The sequence below is a fragment of the Megalops cyprinoides genome, chromosome 14 (genome assembly GCF_013368585.1).
Source record: "Megalops cyprinoides isolate fMegCyp1 chromosome 14, fMegCyp1.pri, whole genome shotgun sequence".
In the NCBI taxonomy this organism is placed as follows: Eukaryota; Metazoa; Chordata; class Actinopteri; order Elopiformes; family Megalopidae; genus Megalops; species Megalops cyprinoides.
In genome coordinates, this window is record NC_050596.1 from 10,980,707 (window position 1) to 11,003,764 (window position 23,058).

At 44.4% G+C, this 23,058-nt stretch overlaps 3 protein-coding genes across 3 annotated transcripts; 2 read left to right on the forward strand and 1 right to left on the reverse strand.

Moving 5' to 3' along the window:
• The first annotated feature begins 502 nt into the window (after window positions 1-502).
• On the forward strand, window positions 503-1,653 carry nudt15 (nudix (nucleoside diphosphate linked moiety X)-type motif 15). The gene is made up of 3 exons (XM_036546056.1): window positions 503-744; window positions 826-1,022; window positions 1,376-1,653. The coding sequence occupies exons 1-3, from the start codon at window positions 587-589 to the stop codon at window positions 1,501-1,503; spliced, it is 483 nt and encodes a 160-aa protein (XP_036401949.1). The 5' UTR covers window positions 503-586; the 3' UTR covers window positions 1,504-1,653.
• Window positions 1,654-6,138: 4,485 nt separating this feature from the next.
• On the forward strand, window positions 6,139-14,131 carry LOC118788947 (integral membrane protein 2B-like). Its single transcript, XM_036545167.1, has 6 exons — window positions 6,139-6,364; window positions 11,594-11,725; window positions 11,923-12,132; window positions 12,634-12,744; window positions 13,140-13,290; window positions 13,781-14,131. Exons 1-6 carry the CDS (start codon window positions 6,275-6,277, stop codon window positions 13,867-13,869), a joined length of 783 nt encoding a protein of 260 aa, XP_036401060.1. The 5' UTR covers window positions 6,139-6,274; the 3' UTR covers window positions 13,870-14,131.
• Window positions 14,132-18,758: 4,627 nt separating this feature from the next.
• Window positions 18,759-22,696, reverse strand: alg11 (ALG11 alpha-1,2-mannosyltransferase). The gene is made up of 4 exons (XM_036545731.1): window positions 22,635-22,696; window positions 21,388-21,609; window positions 19,917-20,851; window positions 18,759-19,339 (listed from the first exon to the last, which is right to left on the reverse strand). Exons 1-4 carry the CDS (start codon window positions 22,679-22,681, stop codon window positions 19,056-19,058), a joined length of 1,488 nt encoding a protein of 495 aa, XP_036401624.1. The 5' UTR covers window positions 22,682-22,696; the 3' UTR covers window positions 18,759-19,055.
• Between the last annotated feature and the right edge of the window lie 362 nt (window positions 22,697-23,058).

Consider the following 23,058-nt stretch of genomic DNA (forward strand, 5'->3'; position numbering starts at 1 on the left):
GTTCTGCGCATTCATTGCCCAACAATGCATCCAATGTCGGTCAGTGTAAAGTTAAGCGAAAATCATAACTAGCCGCACCAGACTTCTGTCGTTCAGACAAAAACTTACGTACAAAATGCTGTTTATTTTTCCTTGAACGTGCGCTTATTGGTTTATTATAGCGAATCATTCACCTCTGTAGTATGCTTTATACGCCAATGCGTCAGTCCAAGCCTAATCTTTTACTGACATCTTGTGGTAATATTAGATTTTTTTTCAAAAGAAGAAGTTGTATTATGACCCAAATGTTGTCTTGAAACACATAAAATTATTATTTTGGATCATATTTTGATTGTTACTGGATTGTTAATTTGCAAGCCATTTATATTTATTAATGATAAATAATAGGCCTAATAATGATTATAAGCGATCTGAGATTTTTTATATCCGGAACCCAGTGGCCAAGAAAGAGCGGACATCATCGGTACCATTTTTCGGTGCACTCTGCTACCTTAGGTGAGATTCTGAGATGTTTACTGTAGCCCACTACATTTAATCTCGTATTTATAGACGTAGAGAACTCTTAAAATAACGTTTACTGTCGGGGATGACGGGTGTGCAGAACTGCACTCCGAAGCGACCGGGTGTCGGAGTGGGTGTTCTTGTAACCGATGTTAAGAATGCAAATTGTGTACTCTTGGGTAAACGAAAAAGCATGGTTGGCAAAGGTTGTTATCAGTTACCTGGAGGCCATTTAGAGTTTGGGTAAGCGCCCCTCTTTGTCGGAAATATGATTTTAAAAGATAAGCTGCTGTAACCGTAATGAAAAGTCATTTTGCTAATCAGGGAGACATGGGAAGAGTGTGCGGCAAGAGAGGTGATGGAGGAGGCGGGCTTGCACCTGAAGAACGTCCGCTTCGCATCGGTGGTGAACTCCATCAAGTTGGAGGAAAACTACCACTATGTCACCATCATTATGCAGGGCGAGTTGGACAGGAGCCTCTCGGATGAACCCGTGAATTTGGAACCTGAGAAAAATGAAGGTAATAAGCACTATGGCTCAAAGAGGTTCTTCCTTGCACAGATCATGTCCGAGGAATAAGAGTGGAACTTCATGTTACTGCAATCACTTAATAGCTTGCATAGGTTTATGGGGTCATTTATTTTGGGAAGATAATCCCCCAAAGCGGTGGTCTAGGTAATATCAGGTAAGTCAACATGAAATGTCAAATCCAACCATTTTATGCAAAAGACTGTATCCGCCCCATGGCTGTTCCTGTGGGGTTCATAAGCACAAGAGGGAATGACGCGTTTGAACTTCAGTTTGCTAATTACATCCCAGATCAGGGCCTGTGAAATACCACCAGTACCCCGGACATTTCTGTTGCTGTTACAGGATGGACCTGGACCAGATGGGATGACTTTCCTCCAGAGAACCAGCTGTTTCTGCCTCTGGCTTGCTTGAGACAACAGGGCTTTCAGCCATTCAGAGACGGCACAACCAAAGAGCCTGTAAGTTTATAGCAAATGAAAAAATAAAGGACTGGATATGACCTGCGATGACTCCATGAATACAACAGCGAAGACTACTCAAAGTTTTCTTTTTTACAAGGTAGGAAAGAATATAATACAGAACTATTTGCAATTTATTAAGTTAAACTAAGGCAAGGGATATACTGAGGTGCAACATTCTTAGTAGGCTGGGTTGCATTTTGTCTAAAATAAACCTGATACATTCACTTACAGGTGTGTTTTTCTGTTTTTTTATTATTATTCAAATGGCTGCATTGTCATTCTTTGTTATTTTTCTGTACTTATTTCTGTGGTAGAGGCGTTCATGGTGTAGACTGTGTCCGTGAAAGCACTGACACTTGATCAGTTGTAGCTTTTTTGCACAGAATGGGGGTCAAGGGCCACAGCTGGGTTAGCTGATCCAAGAGCAGTGCTTGGGGGCCAGTTTTGACCCAGAGCTCTGTTCACACAGCCTGTATCTGCATGTCTCAGTCCAAGTCACTGCTGCTGCTGGACGAGTTGGTAGCTCTGGCCTCCATGTCATTGATGTCCTCCTTATTGTGGCCAGGGGGCTCGAGTCATTGCCACGGCAGTGGGGCAGCACGCCCATAGACATATTGCTGTTCTGCCAGAGACACTACGACACCCCAGCACTTCTGGGGTAACAGAGGATGAAGAGGAAGTGGAGTGGGAGGGGTATGTTCACATCAGACAGGAGTGGGGAGAATGAACATATGGGAGACCAGGTGCAGATTCAACCAGGTGCAGATTAAGCTCCAATGTGCCACAAATTCAGTTGCAAAAAGAAAGCAAATTCAACAACATAAACATATAGATGCCTGCCGCAACACCACCCTACATATAAACTTAATGTTCTTCATGTCATGCAGCTGACTGAGAGTGTTACATCATTCATTCACAAAAAAGACAAAGCTAATCAAAAGCAATGAAACAATACCTGTAGAGAGTTACATGGCAGCCTTCCAGTAGTAAGCACCTTCCCTTGGAGGTGTCCGTTCATGTCATTGGTCGGCAGGTTGCTCATGTGACCTAGTACTCCACTGCGTAGCTCCAAGTCTGTGGAACCGGGTGTGTGTGGATCACCTGTGAAAAATATGTGCAAACACTGATACCTGTATACACTGAGGCCATGGCTTAGGTCTGCACATGCATGTAGTGCCGTTCACTATATCATGAACGTGAAAGTTAACACCCACCTTTGTAAACCCCTGAGAGTGCAGTGGTTGAGTTGTATACTGTGTTCCTCAAAAATTACTATAGGGCTTTAATAGGGACAGGAACATCAATTCCAGGTTTCTTGTGCAGGTAAATATAGAAAAAAATTGTTTATACAATATATGTATAAATATATGTTATATACTAAATACCCTTTTCTTACATTAAGTGGAAAACAGAAAAAAAATCATATACAAATGAATGCATGGATGGATTACAAATACGTCACCAGTTGTTAGTATAATGAACGATTTTAGAAAATGCTTTTAGTGTGCCTCTTAAAACGCTGGTCAATTATGGCTCTTGCTGTAGGTCAGGTTTGCAGGGCCTGTTCTGAAGTCATGGCCCAGAGAAATATTAAGACCATTACCGGGGCATCTTCAAACATATGGGGCTTTGGGTCAACAATGCAAGCAACTCTGTGTGTTCCCTGCAGGAATACCCTATTCAATTACCAAACTGAGCAAATATTCAGAGCATGAAATGACATGCAAAAGCATTTGCACGACTGTTAGGTAACTTTGCAAGCCAGGTAACATTTCCAGTCAACAGTGATAACAGCAAAGTTCTGAATTGTCCATCTGGCCAGCCCAACAGGCTCCACTGGCTAACTAATTTGCTACATTATATTATTGGCATTTAGCAGACGCTCTTATCCAGAGCAACTTACATGGGTTACCATTTTTTTTACATGTTATCCATTTGTACAGCTGGGTATTAATTCAGGCAATTCTGTGTTAAGTACCTTGCCCAAGGGTACAACAGCAGTGTCCCAGCAGGGAAATAAAACCCTCAACTTTTCAGTTATGAGTCCTGCTCCTTACCACTATGCTACACTGCTGCCCCCTAAATAAATGCACATGTGTTGGACAGACTTAAATTATTTCAGTTGAAGTTCTGTCTGTCTTGTCTTTTGTCTTAAATACTGGGGAAAACATCCTAGACAATACCTCCAGGTTATCTAAAACAGGTTGTGGTTGGTGCTTATTGAGTTTTCTGGCACTGCGGTGACTGAATTGTGTGGGTGCTGCGTAAGTGTGGTCCTGAAAGACAGCTGTGCTACTGCTGAGCTGACACTGCAAAAAAATCACTAGTGGCTATGTGGATGGGAAATATACCTTCATAATTAAAACCTGCAAGACCCATAAGTAATACAAAACATAAAAGCCCAGATATATTATCCATCTGTTGCATTCTCCTTGAAGGTAAGGTGAAACGCATTCTCAGATATTTCTGGAGCCAGCATCAGGAATATTCATAAATTTAAATTCAAGATTTTGTATGCAATGGCAAATTATCATCATCAGTTGCTCTGGGGCTAGGTTTAAAACTGCAGTTCAGCTTGTGGGGAGTGAACTGAAGGTCACATTCAGTCTCTGCTTTCAATTCAACCCCAAGACAAACTAATGTATTTTTATATGTTTTTGTATGAAAGTTATTGAGACAAAATTTTCAGTGGATCTGTGGAATGTGGACCTTGGCTGGAATCAGTTGTCTTGCAAATCCTTTTTTCACAGCTGCTCATTCCCAAGAGGTTATAGTCATGGCAGTGCATTCCCGCAGACAGTAAGAGGTAATGCTATGAGTCTCTCTCACATTTGGCTGCCTGTTTGTGATTTAATTTGGCCTGTGTAAAAATGCAGAATTCCCCCTACTAAAAGGAGAGTCTTCTGGAAACTATGATTCCTTAACATATGAAACTACCTAATGCACTCGTTTCTGGTTTCATTAGGTGATTTTTCTCTGTTGTATGTGATGTAGAAGTAAGAAAGTGTGCTTATCTGCTGTAGAAGCTTGTATGGGCTAGCCCATGCAAAGATTCCATTGCAGAAATTATGTTTTTGTAGTTTCCTAGCAGCTGCAGTGCTTATCTATCCAATAAGTAATCATGGATGTTACTGAAATAACTCTAGCACTTGCATACCAATTGAAACTTCAAAGGTAAAGTGTTATGCTTTCTCATGTAAATGTTACAAGAATGCATGCATGCAAGTTGTATTCAGCTCATAACTTTTTGAACTCATCATTTTAGCTTGTAGATGTAATGGTAGATCATAAAGCACCATCTTTTTCATGTACATCTAAAGTAAATGCACACTTTGGAATGGAATGAAGGGGAGGCTGACATACATGGCCTTTCAGTGGTAGATCCTGTGTCTGTATTACTGATCTAGCAGATACACTATATGGACAAAAGTATTTGGCCACACTTGTTTTTCAGGGTTTGGGCTAGGCCCCTTATTTCTTAACGCTTCAGCATACCAAGACATTTTGGACAATGCTATGCTTCCAACTTTGTGGCAACAGTTTGGGGAAGGCCCTTTTCTATTCCAACATGACTGTGCCCCAGTGCACAAAGCAAGGACTATAAAGACATGGTTTGATGAGTTCAGTGTGGAAGAACTTGACTGGCCCGCACAGAGCCCTGACCTCAACCCCATCGAGCACTTTTGGGATGAACTGGAACGGAGATTGCGAGCCATGTCTCATCATAAGAAATGAATAGTGTGTTGGCCTACCCTTGGCCTTAATGACTGCTTCAATGTGTTGTGTCTACTAAGTTGTGGTATAAAGTTAGTGATATTGTACTCCACTCCTAATTTAAAGCATTAATAAGCTCCAGCACTGAAGAGGCCTGTGTTGGCCTTGACCTAACTCTATGTCCCAAATCATCCCAAATATGTTTGATTGGATTGAGGTTGGGTCTCCATGCTGGCCACTTAAATGTTTTGATTTTATTCTCTTTAAGTAATTTGAAGTCCAGCCCATTTTCCTGCAATCAGATGGGGCTGTCCCGTGAGTTTTGGTACGCTACTGTATATACATATATATGAAGCTGGCTGGGATTCCCTCGGGTGTAGGGTGGGAAGTCAGGGTGTAGGACGGGAGAGCACCATTGATCTCGATTCAGTTCATTGGGAAGCCCGCCCCTGCTGGTCATTTCATTCCGAGGGTGGGTGTAACCTGAGAGGGTTTGGTCTATCTGCAGAGTTGCCAGTTTATTTGAAAATGCACATATATGGAGGATTTAAAAGACAACGGGGTAAAGAAAAGATTTCAATGAGAAATTCACCTAATAAATGTGGGGGAAAACCTAAGTACATTTATAAAGGAAAATATTGTCCAGTAAATTGCTTCTGATACATCTTTCTGCCAGTGAGAATTAACGATGCTCTTGATGGACTTGCAACAGTCCAAAGTTACCCATGGGTGTTTAGTGGAACAAAGGCAGAGAATATGCCGTAATACTTAAATAAAGATAGCTGATTATCCATTTTGGGGTACGGTGGGAAATGGGGAAATCTGCGAAAACCTAGGAAAACGGCTTCACATGGGGGATTTTCACTCGAAGACTTGGCGGTCCTGTCTATGTGTGTTTATGTGCGTCATCGATAGATAACGTCGGGCAAGGGGAGAAGTTGTGGAACGAGAAATTTGAGGGTTGTGTGCGGAGTCTGAAAAGAAGAGAAGTCCACGAGTAGCAGTTCCCATTACTTTGATAAATAAAACCAAACTCTCACAAAAAACACACAGCAAAGTTTTCAGAATGGTGAAAGTGTCCTTTAATTCGGCTTTGGGACAGAAAGACGTGAAGAAAGAAGAGGAAAAGAGCGAAGTTCTTATTCCTGAGTACACGGTGAGTTCAGTTGATTTGCATTGTATGATTATGTACACACATAGGCGAAGCATGAAAGTGCCCTGACAAGATTAATTTCTCATGCAATGATCCAAGTACCTAACTGTACTTTGTCTATTTCAAATTATTTACGTAACTACGTAAAAAACGATTTTATGAACTTGTTAGGCCTTTCCGTGTGTTGATTAGCCAGCTACTTTATCTGCGGAGTCGAAACTTGACGACGGCTGAAATTACTTAGTTAGCTAGCTAACGTTAGCTAGACTGGGTCTTTAGGAAAGTGACATGCCTAGCTAGCCAGCCATGTCGCTGAAATCATTTGTTAATTCTTTGTTCTGTTTCGTAATAATGCTAAAGTGTTCGCCGATGTGTAACTTAACGTCATGTGAACATTGAACTATACAAAGGTTGAGCAGCAGCTGGCTAATAAATATGGCTGACTACGCAAAAATGCACGTCGAACGACAGCAGTCGCTGGGTGAAAGTACAGCCGGCAGCTTGGCATTAGCGACCACAAGCTTCAGAGCTGCTTCATATGTCTCAACCTGTTAAAAAGAGGTAGATCAACTAGCTAATAAACAGCATAACTGGTTGGCCAAGTACTTAACACCATTTACTTCACTTGAGTAACTTGGATAGCACTTTTCTTTACCATTATTATTATTGTTGTTATCATTATTATTATTATTATTATTATTCCACCAACCCATAAATGATTAGAAGTACCTGTAGTAGTAGTCGTTTTTCTTTGTATAATGGACTAGCGCTAAATTACTTTTGTACTAAAACATAGCTACTTACTAGGTAACATTAAATGGCTTGCCACTGCGCAGAGACTTTCGTTTTGCTTGTGGGATAAGGGGCTTTATCTTATCGTTGGGTAGCAGACACGCCTTATGTGTTTGCTAAATATATGTTTAGTTGGTTGGTTAGTTGTCGAAGCATGTGAAGTTTTTTTTTCTCACGCATTCGCGAAACTGTTTTGAGAGAGGGGGGCATTTGACGTGCGGTACACATGACACGATCAACTCGGGATGTTTGTGCCTTTCGGTGTTTCCGTTCGGTTGTTTTTACACTTTGATATGCATCTCCACAAGGTTCTAAAATGCCACAGTCGTCACATTCGAATTGACAACAGACTTATCTCTTTCTCTCTACAAGTAACTTTGGTTTTGATTAGCTAGACTTGTTCAGTGACCAACGTTAGACATCCCTTTCATATGGAATGGTTCACGGAATGGTTGGGAAAGCATTTGTTTTGAGACTTGCAGATCGCTCCATCTTGCTTCTCAGCAAATGTAGTGTCCAAATGACAGTGGTACGTCTACATACTGAGTGTGTCACAAAATCAGACTATCAAAAATAGTCAATATATGAAGTCCTTCTGGACGTGTTGAGTGAGATATACAGTTAAATTAACTAACTTAAATTATACTTACTATAGTGAAAGGTTTGACAGCAGGATTCAGAGCACATTGCAAGTACCAATCGTGGAACGCAAAACGTGGGGCTCTGGCGTCCACAGAGTTTAACTGGTGAAATAAATTGCTACAGCGTTAGCTAAGCCAGAGAGATTAGCTGCGCTTTCAGAAACTAGCCACGGTGGTAAGCCAAAGTCCGGTATTCACAAACACCTGTGGTTTCTGACTGCTTCCTGAGTCTGGAGCTTTAAGGAACTAAGGTGTAAGCCGTTAAATTCAGCTGACGTAAACGGTTTGCACTTGGCTATAACGAACACTGTTTAGGCCTGGAGCTCATGCGCCATCCCGCTCTAATGTTCGCCTGTTTTATTAGATCGTGTGCCTGATACTTTATTTTAAGGATTTGGCCACTAGTCCCACTGTGTTCCAGCAGCATGGAGTTAACTTTGATGCAGTGCTGATGTACTGAAGTCTCTAGATGAGGTGTGGGGCAGGTACATGCACTTGCAGCTGTTAAACAGAAAAGTAGAGGCTTCATGTTTTTGATTGTAGAGCTGTGTTTTACTACTTTATTTTGGGTGTGTGGAGGGGGGTATTTCCTTTACTTTACTCAGAAGCTTCACATACTGTAATTACAGACAATTTAGAAAAAATAATATTTTGGTAATATTCTGATAATGATTAGAATAGAATAATAATAGTAAACATTTTATTTTAGGCACATATACAAGAGCTTTCAGCTAACTGTCTGTAATACTGTCTTGTACATGTAAGTTTTTAAATGCATAGCTTTGGGAAGTGCCAAGTGTATATTTTGAAAGTGCCTGAAGAAATGGCCCTCTAAAATGACAGCACGGGCAGGTTTATAGATGTGAATTAAAACAGGGAAATTCCGCAATTTTGAATCGGGTATCTGTAAAGTAGGAGGCGGTTGATTACAAAGGTGTCTAGTGTCAGGAAGCATCAGTAGGAGTGATGTAGATCTGTTCCCACGCAGGCCATGGCCGGTGAATTCATTACAGCTGACTGTCTGCTGATAGCCAGACAGCTGGAGATATGGCCCAAACCGCTCTTCCGGCATATCCACCTAGCAGGCCAGCATGTACCAAGAACTCATTGATTGTTTTCATTGTACCCACACACTGTACCGCCGGATATTTCAATGTGTAACCATCCCTTTAACTGTTTCATTGCTCTTGTACTGAATAAATTATCGTGTTCCTGTCTAATTTTGCATGCTTTCTGAAAAACTGCCGAAATGCTTTTGCCCTTGAGGTTCAGGTTGTGAATTTAAAGGAAGTATTGGACTTTCCAGTTCAGCCGGCATGAGGATTAAGCAAATTCACGGTGGCGGTCTGGAGGAGGGAGTGTCGGGGAATGGCGGCATGGCGGCGTGCCTTCATTAAGGCTCTGTTTTTCCAGCGTGGGATACGGGAGCGTCGGGGTGCAGCGCTGGCGATGACGGCAGGGCTAGGGCCGCATAGCGGGGCGAGTGTCAGCATGCGCACCTGAGTGATGTAACACGCGCGCACGGAGGGCACGGTGCCCTTCGCCGGGAGCCGCTGACGTCGCCGCTTCCGCTTTCACTTAAAGTAGGACAGAGCGCGGCGTTCAATTGAGAGAGTAGCACAGACACAGCAATCCCTCCGGCCCTGAAATAAACATCCACTCTCTGACTGCTTCAGCCAATGTGGCTGATCTGACAGGAGAGGCCGTTTTAAATGGTAAATGGGAGGTTTTGTCTAAAACAAGTCCGTAGTATTGATGTTGAAAAATTTGGTCTTAGTTTACTGATGAAGTCACTTTTAAGGCTTAGTGATGTTTTGTTATGTAAATGTTTTGGTGATTGAGTGCTGTGGCTTCTTCCTTCTTGTTCCTGGTTTGGGCTACCAGTCCCTCTTCCTGGAGGCTTGGTGTGCTGCGGTGTGAGTATTGGGAAGGGCGAAGGTCAGACCAGGAAGGAAGCTCTCAGACAATGACTTTTTATTCCAGGCGGTGCTGAATGCTCATGATCGGATCGGTCCCAGAATGTGAAGTGTCTGTTGGGTAGTTTTCCCGGGAGCTAGTGGAATGCATTTAGCAAAGCAGCCAGAGTGGACCCGTGTGAATCGTTTCTCTCTCGCTCTCTCTCTCTCTCTCGCTCTCTCTCGCTCTCTCTCTCTCGCGCTCTCTCTCTCTCTTTCTCTCTCTCTCTCTCTCTCTCTCTCTCTCGCGCTCTCTCTCTCTCTCGCTCTCTCTCGCTCTCTCTCGCTCTCTCTCGCTCTCTCTCGCTCTCTCTTGCTCTCTCTGCCCCCCCGAATTCTCTCTCGCTCTCTCACATTCTCTCTCGCACTTTCAGCTTTTTGTCGGTTTGCTTTACTTGGGGACTCGTTCTGTTTCCTGTGACGCTGTGTCCAAAAAAGCCTGTTTTGCCCCCTCCCTGAACCAATAAATAAGCACCATCTATAAGTAACAGAGGAAAGACCTGCCAAAATAAGAAAAGCGCATATGTCCCTCTTCCCACCCCTGTCTGTCAGTCACAGCCTGGCACAAGCACCAGTGGGGCAGGGTGAACTCCGGCACCTCAGCAGTTCGCCTGTCTCTAATCTCTTATCAAAGTGTCTGATGTTTTTATAAAGCTGTGGCTGTGCTTTTTTTTGGGTATCACGCCGCATGGTTTCTGCACCCATTCGCTTATCTGGTACATCATCTGGACGGCTCGTCCCTCTGTTTGGGCCGGCTGTATCAGCAGACGCACGCGCCGTAAAAACACATGCAGCACAGACACTCGAAAAGCCAGCCTTTTCTCCCGAGCATAGCGTGGTGCTGGGATACATGGAAGTCAGACAGAGTAATGGTGCCAGAACTGAAGTGGCTGTGGTTTAGCTCTCCTTCTGCAACGAGACACTGGAGTGAAACAGATACTTTCCAGTGAGAGTAGGTATTGTTATTTAAATTTTTAACAGGTGCTCGGCTCCCAGCGTGGTCAAAGTCCATTATCCTCCCTGTGTTGGTGTTTTCCCATTCCTTTGTTCAGTTTTAATGTTTAACACAAAACACCAGCGCCGGCTGTGTTTGCAGCCTCTGGCTGTTTAAATGGTATGCGTTAAACATTTACACTCGGGTGTCAGGCTCCAGTGAAGCCAGGCGCTTGTTAATAATGAATTAGTTGGAATGACATGGCTCTGTCTGGTAAATGGAGGGGTAAGCAGCAGTGCTGAGCCGTGTGTGGAAGGCTCCAGGGAAGCCCTGTCATCTGCACATCCTGTCACGTCCTGGCAGTGAGTCGTGTGTGTGTGTGTGTGTGTGTGTGTGTGTGTGTGCGTTTCAGTTGTAGAAGGGGTATGTCCCTGTGAACAGGATCACTGAAACTAAAGTATATAGGAAACTAGGCCCAGGATGATCACATTATGTAGCAACAACAGGGTGAGTGTTTACTTGGTGTGGGAATGATTTTCATTATTTAACTAAAGTGTACTCCATTTATGTTGTATGTGCTTTGATTTGTCTGATATCTATATCCTAGTCCGTGTTTGTGTATCTGAGTGTGTCAATATGGGCTGTGTATGCTTGATGAGGGACACTTTAATAGACAATTTAATCTTTCATTTCGTTTATTACAAAACAGTGTTTCTGAATGTGCCACAATTATGCACACTTTACACTAAAATTGTCACCCTCAACAAGTTCTCTAGCTTTGTGGCCTGAGCTGCACTTGGCCCATAGCTAATGTGTCTGCCTGCGTGTGTGTGTCTGCTTGTCTGTCTGCGTGTGTGTGTCTGTGTGTCTGTCTGCGTGTGTGTTTGCTTGTCTGTGTGTGTTTGTGCAGGACGTGGAGGATGGCGTGCGGGTGCGGCAGCAGTCCAGGGCCTGGTGCTGGTGCATGTGCCTGGGCCTGGCGATAATGCTGTCAGGTGTGGTCGTGGGAGGGGCCTACCTGTACAGGTATCTGATGCTCCAGGTGAGTTTGAGATCCTGCAGATAACCTCTACTACCTGACCATTGCAAAGTTTGATTCAATTGCCATTAATACCAAGGAAAACATTTTTCCCTCTCCTGGCCCTAATAGTTCAAAAAAAACCCTGCTGTACCATGTGATGATATTTGTGGGCGTGGCTGACCCAATCATTGACATCACTGAACGGTTGTCATTGCCAGGAGGGAATGGTGTTCCGGTGCGGGGTGGGGTACTACGAGGAGGACTACATGATCCAGGACGAGGAGGTGGAGCTGGACCTGTCCTCCCAGCTGCGGCAGCTGGAGGAGAGCATCCGCGTGCTGGAGGACGAGGAGGTGGAGCTCATCAGCGTGCCCGTGCCCGAGTTCGCCGACAGCGACCCCGCCGACATCGTGCACGACTTCGCCCGGGTGAGCCAGCCAGCCCGCCGCCCTGCTGCTCCTCTCCGAACCACGTGCTCGATGGTTTTGCTGTCGTAGTTGCGGCCGCTCTAGTTTCGGTAACTTCTAGCCAGTCATGCAGACACGCAAAAACAGATTGGTTGTCTTTCAAGTTAAAGTTCTACTGACTGAGCTGTCACTCAGTGTTTTACTCATAGTAGAATGACATTACAGTTAGGTGTGTAGGGCAGTAGTCTGATGTAGCAGTTAGGGAACTGGTCTAAACAGTGGTTGCTGTTTCAAATCAGACAGAGGGCACTGATTGTACCCTTGAGGTAGGTGCTCCAGCAGGATTCCCCCAGTACACACTCTCAGTAGCTGTATATATGTACAGCATGTAAAAATTTGAGCTGCAGGTTGTATTTTTACTTTGATAAAGGTGTCAGTGACTTACTGAGTGGGGCCAGCATGCTGACTCACAGGTTCCAGCTCTAACCCTGTGGCCGCTGCCGTTTCCTCCCTCCCCCCCAGAAACTAACCGCATACCTGGATCTCAGCCTGAACAAGTGCTACGTCATCCCCCTCAACACCTCCATCGTCATGCCCCCCAAGGACTTCGTGGAGCTGCTTGTCAACATCAGGGTAATGCCCATCCCCTTTACCTTTAGAGCTGACGGATAGAAGCGAGAGTTACTTTTTCGGTGTACTACATGGCATTATGAAAACTGGGATCCCTCAGGCGAAAGAAGTATGTGAGAAAAGGGAAATGCATAGTATGCTTAAAACTGTCACTCAAATTCAAAAAGAACACACCCTGCAATTTGAAAGAATGGAGATCTCAGTCAAACGAAGGGATTTATATCATTTATCTTACATTTTAAGACATGTCTCTCCTAATAAATGGACCCACAGTATAATTTCTAGGTGTGAGACAGAAGTATAATGGATGATGTATAAAGAGAATGGTTGTATTATGATCCCTGCACCATGCTTAACAGTGAGCATGTGTATGTGTCGGTCTGTCCATCTGTCTGCAGGCTGGGACTTACCTGCCCCAGTCCTACCTGGTCCATGAGCAGATGATGGTGACTGAGAGGGTGGACAACGTGGATCAGCTGGGATACTTCATCTACAGCCTGTGCCGTGGCAAGGATACGTACAGACTGCAGCGCAGAGACACTATCCTGGGTGAGTGATCTCTCACTCTCTTGCTCTCTCTCTCTCTTTCTCTCTCTCTCTCGCTCTCTCTCTCTCTCTCTCTCTCTTTCTCTTTCTATCTCTCTCGCTCTCTCTCTCTTTCTCTTTCTCTCTCTCTCGCTCCTCTTTCTTTCTCTCTCTCGCTCTCTCTTTCTTTCTCTTTCTCTTTCTCGCTCTCTCTCTCTCTCTCTCTCTCTCACACACTCTCTTAGACACACCCACAGACACGCAGAGGAAGATGTAGAGATAACAGCAGAGACACTTTCCTGGGTGAGCAATCTCTCTCTCTTTCTCTCTTGCTGTCTCTTTTTCACACACACACACACACACACACACAGGAAAATATACAATCTGCAGCGCAGAGAAACAGTCCTGGGTAAGTGATCTTTCATATACACACATACACACTCTCATGCCCTACCACACACATGCACTCTTTTGTTTCTGATACAGTGCTCTTTTCCCCCACTCAACCCCACAGGTATGCAGAAACGTGAAGCACTGAACTGCCACAAGATCCGCCACTTTGAGAACAATTTTGTGGTGGAAACCCAGATCTGTGAGCCCTAGAGTCCCCTGCAGGGGGCAGCACTTTAACTTCACCTGTGTGCAGTGAACCATCTTTTTTTGAAACGTGTTTTTTATTTGTTAATTGTATTCTTTTTGTTCTGAATGTTGTTGATGTCCTTATTTTTGTAATGTACTGCAGGTAGCTTACGCGAGGGCTGTCACATCAAGTTGTCACAGTATCTCCAAGCAATATAAACAGTCAGTCGGAAGGCTACTAAATGTCTCTCTTTTTTTTTTTTTTTTTTTTTTTTTTAAATATATACATAGGACACAGTCTTCCCTACATGTATCTATTCTTGGGGGCTTTCCTGGTTTCTCTATATTTCTATTTACAATTTAAAAGCTAGTTTCAGGAAAAAAAAAATCATAATGATATATTTAGATTATTTAAATGAACAGGAACCAGTGGTAGCAAGCTGTGAGAAATAATTGCAGCTCAGTATATTGTAGACCGACTGGAACGTATATTAAGCCTATTTAAAACAAAACATGCACATAAGCAGAAATGCAGGAAATTAACTCAGAGAAAACAAAATTATTTTATGTAAGTAAACCTCTCTGTAGAATGGAATAGTTCAAGGCATTTTTAGGTTTTATATATTGATCATCTGCTGTACTTAAGGATATACACTGCAACAGATACTTCCTTAACAGAGAAAATGTATTTCAGAAGATTGCTCATCTGTCAGTAACAATGTATAAGATCCATGCTGAGGTGTTTTTGCCTCCTTTTCGTCTTGACAGGAGATATTTCCCCTCTTCATGAGGGGAAAAAAATCTTAACATTTTGAAAGGTGTTCACGATTGGGAGACATGAAGGTTTTTCTTCTAAGGAAACAGTTACGAAAATCAAACAAACATTCCTATTTTAAGATAATGTTTTTCTGTCATGATTCTTTTTGAATGTACCACAGATCCTCTGTCAGCGGACAGTACCACAGATTAAAAACTCAGCCTGTTGTACTAATTTGTATATAATCTCTCTGTCTAAATTTCCAATACCATAAAAATCATAAAAATCTATTTGGTTTCCTGTTTTTTGTGATTGTTCTTTATTGCACACACAGTTTTTATTTTTCATGCTTGTATTTCTCTCATTTTTATTGTGTGAAGAATGATCCTTTACAATGTGTGCAACCATATAAAATGGATGTGTGTTTTCACAAATATGTCATTTAAGCCTGTTGCTGGTCCCTATAATTGTTTCTGATGAGATGCCTTCAGCAGTGCATAAGACCTGTAACGAATACCTACATTCAACGCATGATATCCGCCCATAAGACTCGGTGTTCTGTACACATACAGACCTGATACAGGTGCAGATCTGCAAGGCTTAGTTATCCTTCCAAATAAAGAAATCATCCAGCTCAATTTGCATTAAACACAGAAATATGCACTGCCTAACAGTGAGGATTAACTACAATGTAAAAAAACGGAGAGCGGGGTCCTTTTTTACTCTACAAAGATGTCTGAGAACTCCTGTCATCTTAACTAGCATTGGCTCCAAAGGCGGTTTTGTACTTTGGTCCATGATGAAGAAACCCCAGAATGGATTACTTGACACCCAAGGTTCAGTTTAAGTTCAGCCATCTTCCTTTGAAGTGGAAATTGATCTCCTTTAGTTTAGAATGTTAGAGTGATCGCACAGTCACATTTTTGCTCTCTTTGAATGTGCTCCATCCTTTTGAAGTAGAAAGGCACCCCTCTGGCACCGTGCCATGCAGTAGTCGCCTGGTTGAGGTCCTGCAGTTGAATGTGTGCGCGTGTGTGGTCATGTCCCTCCTTCATTCTGCCTTTCACCTCCGTCTCCCAGTCCTTCTTCACTGCTTGTGTCTGATTGAACAGGGTGGACCTGGCATTTGCCAAGGCCAATCAAAGACAATGGGCCACATAAATGATGGCTTCCTGCCTTGCATGGTTTTCATGGAGAACAAGCTCTATTTTTTTGTTTTTGTTTTGAGGTCTCTGGTGTGTTGCATTTCCAGAAATTGAGGCCAAATTTACGGGAAGGTACTTAGTGCAGTGACCACCACTGTGTCAGGATTTGACCAGATTTTAGGGTGAGGTTAGCCTTGCTTACCATATGTCTCTTTGACTGTACTTCTGGTGGATTACTCCACCAAACGTGAAGCAATGAACATTCAACTAATCAAAAAAAGCACATCATAGTTCAATGTCATCTTTCTTTCTTCAAACCAGTGATTCTGAAACTTTTGAAACTAGATATACACACAAGTGTGCATTTCAACCAAACAATAAAGGCCCAACAATAGTTCTCTTACATCACTTACATTAGCTCATTTCTGGCAAAATATGGATAAGACATTTGATTGATGGTGAGACTCGCCCAGGGGGAAGCCTGCTCTTTCAGGGCTGACATTGGTTGCATTTTTAACATCTGCTAGACCACTGGGTGTTGTTTTCTCTCTTGTTTCACAGTTAGTCTCTCAAGTACACAAAGGGAACACAGACTCATATGGAAAATCCACTAACCTACATTTCATCAGGCTGTTGTCTGTGGAAGTGGTGTCTAGCCTCATGCGCAGAGTTGTTGCCTGCGGTTTGCTTGTGCCACCGTTGTGTAATGACGGGCGACAGCCAAGGTTTTGGTTTGTGCTTCTGAGAGGCCCTGTCCTGGATATCCTGTTATTCATTGACTCTACATTATCTACAAATAGGCATGCGGGGGAAACTGGGGAGGGGGACGGGGGGGATATCTGGGCTGATAGTATCAAAGTGGCCCATATGGGAATGTTCTTTCAACCAAGATCGTCCGCTTGACACCACACCTACAGCATGTGAGAAATGCGTGGGTGCAGGTGGTGAGGTTGTGGCTGCAGAGTCCCCCGTCATGCACTCACACGCCAGGCCAGGGTGCGCTGCCTCTCAATACTGTCCTGAAGCAGATGCCACTTCCCCACATCAATGTTCCTCAACAGGATTTAAACCAGCTAAGACACTCAGTATCTTCATCCACTCACCAGTGCCCTGTCCTCTTCACCACACACCTCTTCACAACTAGTTTAGCCTCCTCTTTCTGTGCAACAAAAGGCATTGTGCTCAATCTAGGGATCAGGTGGCAATGGGTTTGGGTCCTGTTGTACCCTCGAGTGTGGCACTCACCTGAATGTAGTGTAGTGATTTTTTTTTTTAGTGATGTGATGTGAAACATAAGCTATGAATGAAAGTGATACTGAATTAAAGTGGCAGGTGTGTGACTGCTCCATGTCTGCTTAAGTACCTGCAGCGGAGTGGGGTGTGGTATCACCACAAGGTCAGGGGCTGGCAGCAGCATCACGAGGTATCCGATTCCCATGGGCTGGGGGGGGGCAACAGGAAGTCATCTGCCCGCCTGAATCCATCACAGGCCGCAGGTCACTGCGCTCCAGCTCTGCTGCGGTTCACAGTGCTGACGCAGGCTCCATGTTCCGTTTATGTAATACGGACACAGAGACACCTCAGCATTTCAGACTCGGACATCGCCGCCACTGTCGCGTACTGAGCCGGCGTACAGCTGGTGCTGACATGTCCGCAGCGTATTCACGTGCTTAGAAAGCGCTACACAGGAAGTTCACGCGCAAGGTGAGAAAACAGTCACATGCTGTTCAGAGCTGCCTCACTCGAGCGCCGACCGTAACAGCTGCGATGTTCTGCTGAGTTTCAGTTTTTTTTTTTGTTTCTTTGCCAGTTAGTTTGTGTTCTCGACCGTTCCAGGAAGGAACTGCGGTTTGTCCTGTTGGAACGACGGAGGGAACACAGGGGGGTGGAGAGGAAGAAGAGGATGGGCAAACCCAGGCTGTGGAGGAAGAGCAGACCAAGACAGGGGGAGATGCAGCCCAGGTGCAGGGTAGTCCTCCTCAAAACATCATTTTGAAACTCAACAATATATTTTGACGGTAAGACTAGCTTATGGAGAGTCATGTTGTACGTTTTGGTGATAAATAGAAACCCTATACAATAAATTAATCTTCAATCCATTTAATTACCGATAATGTGTCAGGTAGCTGACATTTTATTAAATAAAATAATTTAATATATTAACAAGTAATCACATGGAAATTCATTTTACTCTTCTGGTGAAGTGCTACCCATATTTGCCACAGGGTGGTGCCACATACACTCTGCCTAAGATTCCCAGTACAAAGCTCATAAAAATTATTGTCCAAGATGGCAGAATTAAAAACATTAATGACTGAGACAAGCGTTTATATTTGAAACGCAAATATGATAAATGTAGTGATGAAAATTCCTCAAACATGAAAGAAAACTTCCATTCATTAAAGAGGAACGTAGTAAAGCTGCTAGAATACCTGCTGGGTGTCCTATGCAACCACAAAGAAAGAACAATTATAAGGAAAAGGTCAGAGCTTTTTAGCACTTTTATTTTTTGTTTTGAAGGCATCATTCCTTGGTCTCCATTTAATATAGATTCACTACAGATGGAAAAAAAAATACCTTTAAAACTCCAATTAGGTCACACTTATAAATCTATGGTATAAATCTATGGAGTGTCTGAAGAGACAGGCTCCATCTCAATTATTTGATAAACAAAATATCTTGAGGGAACAACATTCTCACCACAAGACCTCTGTGATTCAGCTTCAGTTGCCTCAATAAATTAAGCTGAGATATTACATCATTCTGCCAAGATGAACTTTTTTTCACTGCAAGCCACCTTACTCTGTATAAACTAACTTTGAAGTATTTTTTTCCAGTGATACAACTTAAAAAAAACACAACTCATCATTTCCATCTAGGTTAAGAATGAAAAACAGATATCAGAAATGCCTACTGCTTTCCTGTACAGAACACAGTATAAGCAAAAACAAAAAGCCACCATTTCCACACAAAAATAATGACAAAACACAATTTCAAATGTGTGAGTGACTTATTTTACATTTACATTCCTCCTTTTAACAAGACAGAAATTAGCAGGACACCTCCCTTTGATGTACCTCGTACATGTCTCTATCAAAGAGAACCATACAGACGGCACATTTCAAAGAAGTATTATAGCTGAAATTTTGGTCGTTATTCAAGGTAGTTAATCAGAAACGAAGGTCGCGGGTTTGTCCGGTACTACTCTCCACACTGTAACTGATAAACCGACGAGGCGAAGCTAAGGGCGCGGAGACAGTAAAGTGCATTAAAAGCAGGAGGGGGCCCCCCTCCACGGCAACTCAATATCACCGCTCCAGCGTCGCCATGAGGGGCTCCACGGCCGCCAGGAAGGACGCCTCGAACTCCTGGTCGGAGAAGCGGGCGACGGAGGAGCGGGCGCTGCGGCGGATCTCCAGCCTGGCCGCCGGCGTCAGCGACAGGATCCGCTCCATGGCCTCGGCGTAGCTGTCCTCGTCGTCTGCCAGGAAGCCCGTCGGCCCGCCCTCGTGCGGGACCACGATGTCCAGCTTGGGGCCACCCGACTTGTGGGCCAGGATGATGGTCCCCGCGGCCATGCACTCCACCACCCCTGGGGGACGGGGAAAACACAGCGGGAGGGGTACGTGAGTGAGATAGACAGCAGTGCTTATGAAAGCAGACTTTTAAAAATAGGATGACCGGTGGAAATCCTGGGGGTCTCACTGTTTTTATATCCTTGAACCCTAACCTTAATCCTTCCAGCACATATCAACCTGTGATATATGAATGAATATCTCAAACAGAAGCCATGTAAAAGATTATGAAAGAGAGATTATGGGGCTGATTTCATAATTAGGGGAGGAGGAAGGCAAAGAAAGGAGAAACTGATCAAAAGCTTTGATAGACCATCTAGTCTAGTGAGTTTTAGAATATGTCTCAAATATAGATTACATATGAACATATATTCATTTTCTTTACTTTATGATCTGTGTCAATGATCTTGTAATGGCTTTAATGTCCTCCCTGTTAAGGCATGAATTGTGCAAAGTCTAGGATGTTGCTGTTGTTGATGCTTGATTCAGTTCACACTCAACATATTAAAAAGAAAATATCTGCATTGGTTATCAGCCTTTTCAAAGGATACCCTACTGTTGAGCAGAGGAGGTAATGGCAGATTATTTCAGTACCAATTCCGAAATGCTCGTTCCACATGGTGTGGAGCCCGATGGTGGCCTCCGTCAGCTCCTTCTTCAGCTCCTCGAAGGGGATGTTGAGCTTAAACTCCACCCGGTCGGCCACGCCCTGCTCCTGGCACAGCCCCCGGAGCATCAGCACGCGCTCCTCGTCCTCCTGGTTGCGGCAGCCGCCGATCAGCACCAGCCTGAGCGCCTCCCGGTCGGGGCCCGCCCCCCTGCGGTCCAGCAGCCGGCGGAAGGCGCGGATCTGCAGCCGGTGGTCCTTCTCCGGGCGGAACTGTCCCACAGAGACCACGCGGTGGCGCCTCCCGCCGCCGTCCTCCTCCAGCGGCGCGTCCAGGAAGCCGCGCACGTCGCAGGGCGGGTAGACCACGCTGGTGCGCCCCGGGACCCGCCACAGAGCCAGGATGTGCCCCAGCGTCCAGGTGGAGTTGACCATGACCACATCGCTGCAGGAGCCCGCCAGGCCGTAGAGCAGGGCGAAGGCGCAGTAGTAGACCACCTTGAGCGCGCTCAGCACCGGGTTGCTGGAGATGAAGTCGGCGTTGTTGAAGCGCGGGTTCCGCTCCCGCACCACGGCCAGCATGTCGGTGCTGATGGTGGGGTAATGCACGTAGCTAGCCACGCCGCAGCCGCCCAGGTAGCGGAAGACGGGCAGCGTGAAGGCGTAGCCCATGGAGTCGACGTAGATGTCTGGGACGAACTCGGTGAGGGCCTCCCAGCCCAGGAAGATGGAGCCCACGCTCTGGCCCAGCAGGGTGAAGTGGGGGTACATGCTGGCCTCCACCAGGAGGCGGTGTTTGAGGAACACAAACTTCACCGGCCGTGGCAACCTGATGTTGAACCTCCGGCGAGCACCCTCGATAATCTGTTCGCCCGTCACCCCCTGATCACCAGTGTACACCACAAAGGAGACATCTTGGTATCTAAGATGAGGAAAAGATAGCACTTTATTAATCCAAAAAGTAAATTGCTTAAAAAGTATAAAAGGTTTCCACCACTACACCATAACATAAAAACTCATTCATGCCAGAAAAATATACAACACATAGATGTGTTGGCTGTTGGCTGGCTGCAATATTAACTGGCACTGGAAGTGAAAGCTACAACAAGCTATAGTAAGTAAAGTTACATCAACACAGGGAGACAATGTGGCACATCCAAACATCTTGATTCTTCGTCACCTATGCATTTGCTTGGATGTCTCTCTTTTCCTTACACAGATTACATGTTTCCATATCCATCTAATACAAGAATACTATTACTCCAAATATTGTGTAGCAATGAAAAAGGAATGCCATGCTCAAAGGCGTGACAGCAGCGTCCTATCTAACCCAACTACACCACTCAATACACTCATTCTGCACAAATCTCTCATTGCCTCTTAGTGTTGCACAGTCTAATGCCGTAAGCTCACGCCACAGAGAATGAATTCTTCCGACGCACTCTTTGCGCCGGTTACCTGTTCTGCAGCGCTCTGATGGCGCACCACAGCACCCTTTCCCCGCCGCCTCCCGCGTTGCAGTACGGGTGGAAGAAGGCCACCGCGGGACACTTCTCCCGGTCCCGCCTGGCGCCTCTCTTCCGCTGCAGCCACATCCGAATCCCCATGACGACGAGAACCAAGAGCGCCGTCAGAACCAAGCACAGATACAGGCATGGCAGCAGGAGAGACCACAACAACCTGCGGGCGAGTGCACAAAATAAAAAAAACATTAGACTTCCAGACAAAAAACTGGAAAAAAAATCTCCATAAATAAATACAACTTTACCAAACACCGCTAGTTCGCTACAGATTGTGAGCTGCCTGACAGTTTCCTAAACGTTAGACTTGACTGAGGATACATTCCTAAATATGAATGAGGCAAAGTATCACATTTTTGTCATGAATAGGAAAAACTCTGCTAGCTACATTTACACACACCAGTACTGTGGCAAATGAGGTCCGCACACTCACTGTACTGTACAAAGGCTGGGTAACAGAAAAGAATTCTAGGCGAAAGTATTACATGATCATCATCTCCATTTGTTAGTTTCTGTATATTAAGCGTTTCCCGTTGAGGGTTTTTCACATTAAACATTTCACAATTTCCTCTCACTGATTTAATCATTGTTCGATCAATCAAGACCTGCACGGGTCGCCGCTCTTTTACCGGGCTGGGCAGAATTCGTTATTCTACAGAGAATGACGCACCGCTAGATTCGGCGTCACATCATATTTCACAGGATGGAATTAGTTAGCTAGCTACTAGTCTTCCAGTCTTGTGGAAGCAAACACATTCGATATGAATCCTTTAATTCGGTTGCTGTGTACGTTTCATGAGTTCATTTGTACTCTTTGATGAATCATTACATTACTTTCATCTAGTAGACGCTCTTACCTAGAGCGACCTCCAGCACAACAGAACATAAGTGTATCCATTCAAGTTGGATCCACAAAGCGTTTGTGTCAGCCCAGCACCAGGAGGGCACAGAATAAAGGGCACCAACAGACTGGCCATCTTGCATGGGCAATACACAAGACACACAGACTGACCAGCTATCGACAGCCTGTTAGTTAGCTAGCTTTGGCTAATGTTAGCTAGCCAGTGTGCAGCTGGTTTTCTTTGGTTTTGAGCCACATCGTTGTTGTATATATTCCACAACTACCCGCTAGACAGACAGAAAGCAGTTTCATATTTAGCACAGCAACACAAAAAATGCAGTTACCTGATTAAGTCGCACAGGCAGAGAGACAAGTGGTCGTGAGCTGCCATTTTTGACAACACAACATTACCTATGACCCCGGATATGAATGTCAAAGATTTCTTTTGCACTGCATTTCTGTGATTGGTCCGCTCTCAAATCTCGCCCTTGTACGTCAGCTGAGGGGCGTGTTTAATAAATTATACAGTAGTGTCTAACGTTAACGCATACAGCTAGCAACGTAACTGCTGAAAATAATATTAGAAATGATAATAACTACAAATAGAGATCATGTGTGAGTTTTCAGTGATTAAAGCAGAGAACAGTGTTATGCTAAATGGACGAGCTGTTTTAAAGTTGATGCCAAGCACTTCAAAGCAAATTCAGACTGGTAAAAAGTTACATTTGATGGAAAACGTAAGGGCGAGAGTTGCGCTTCATAGAAGAA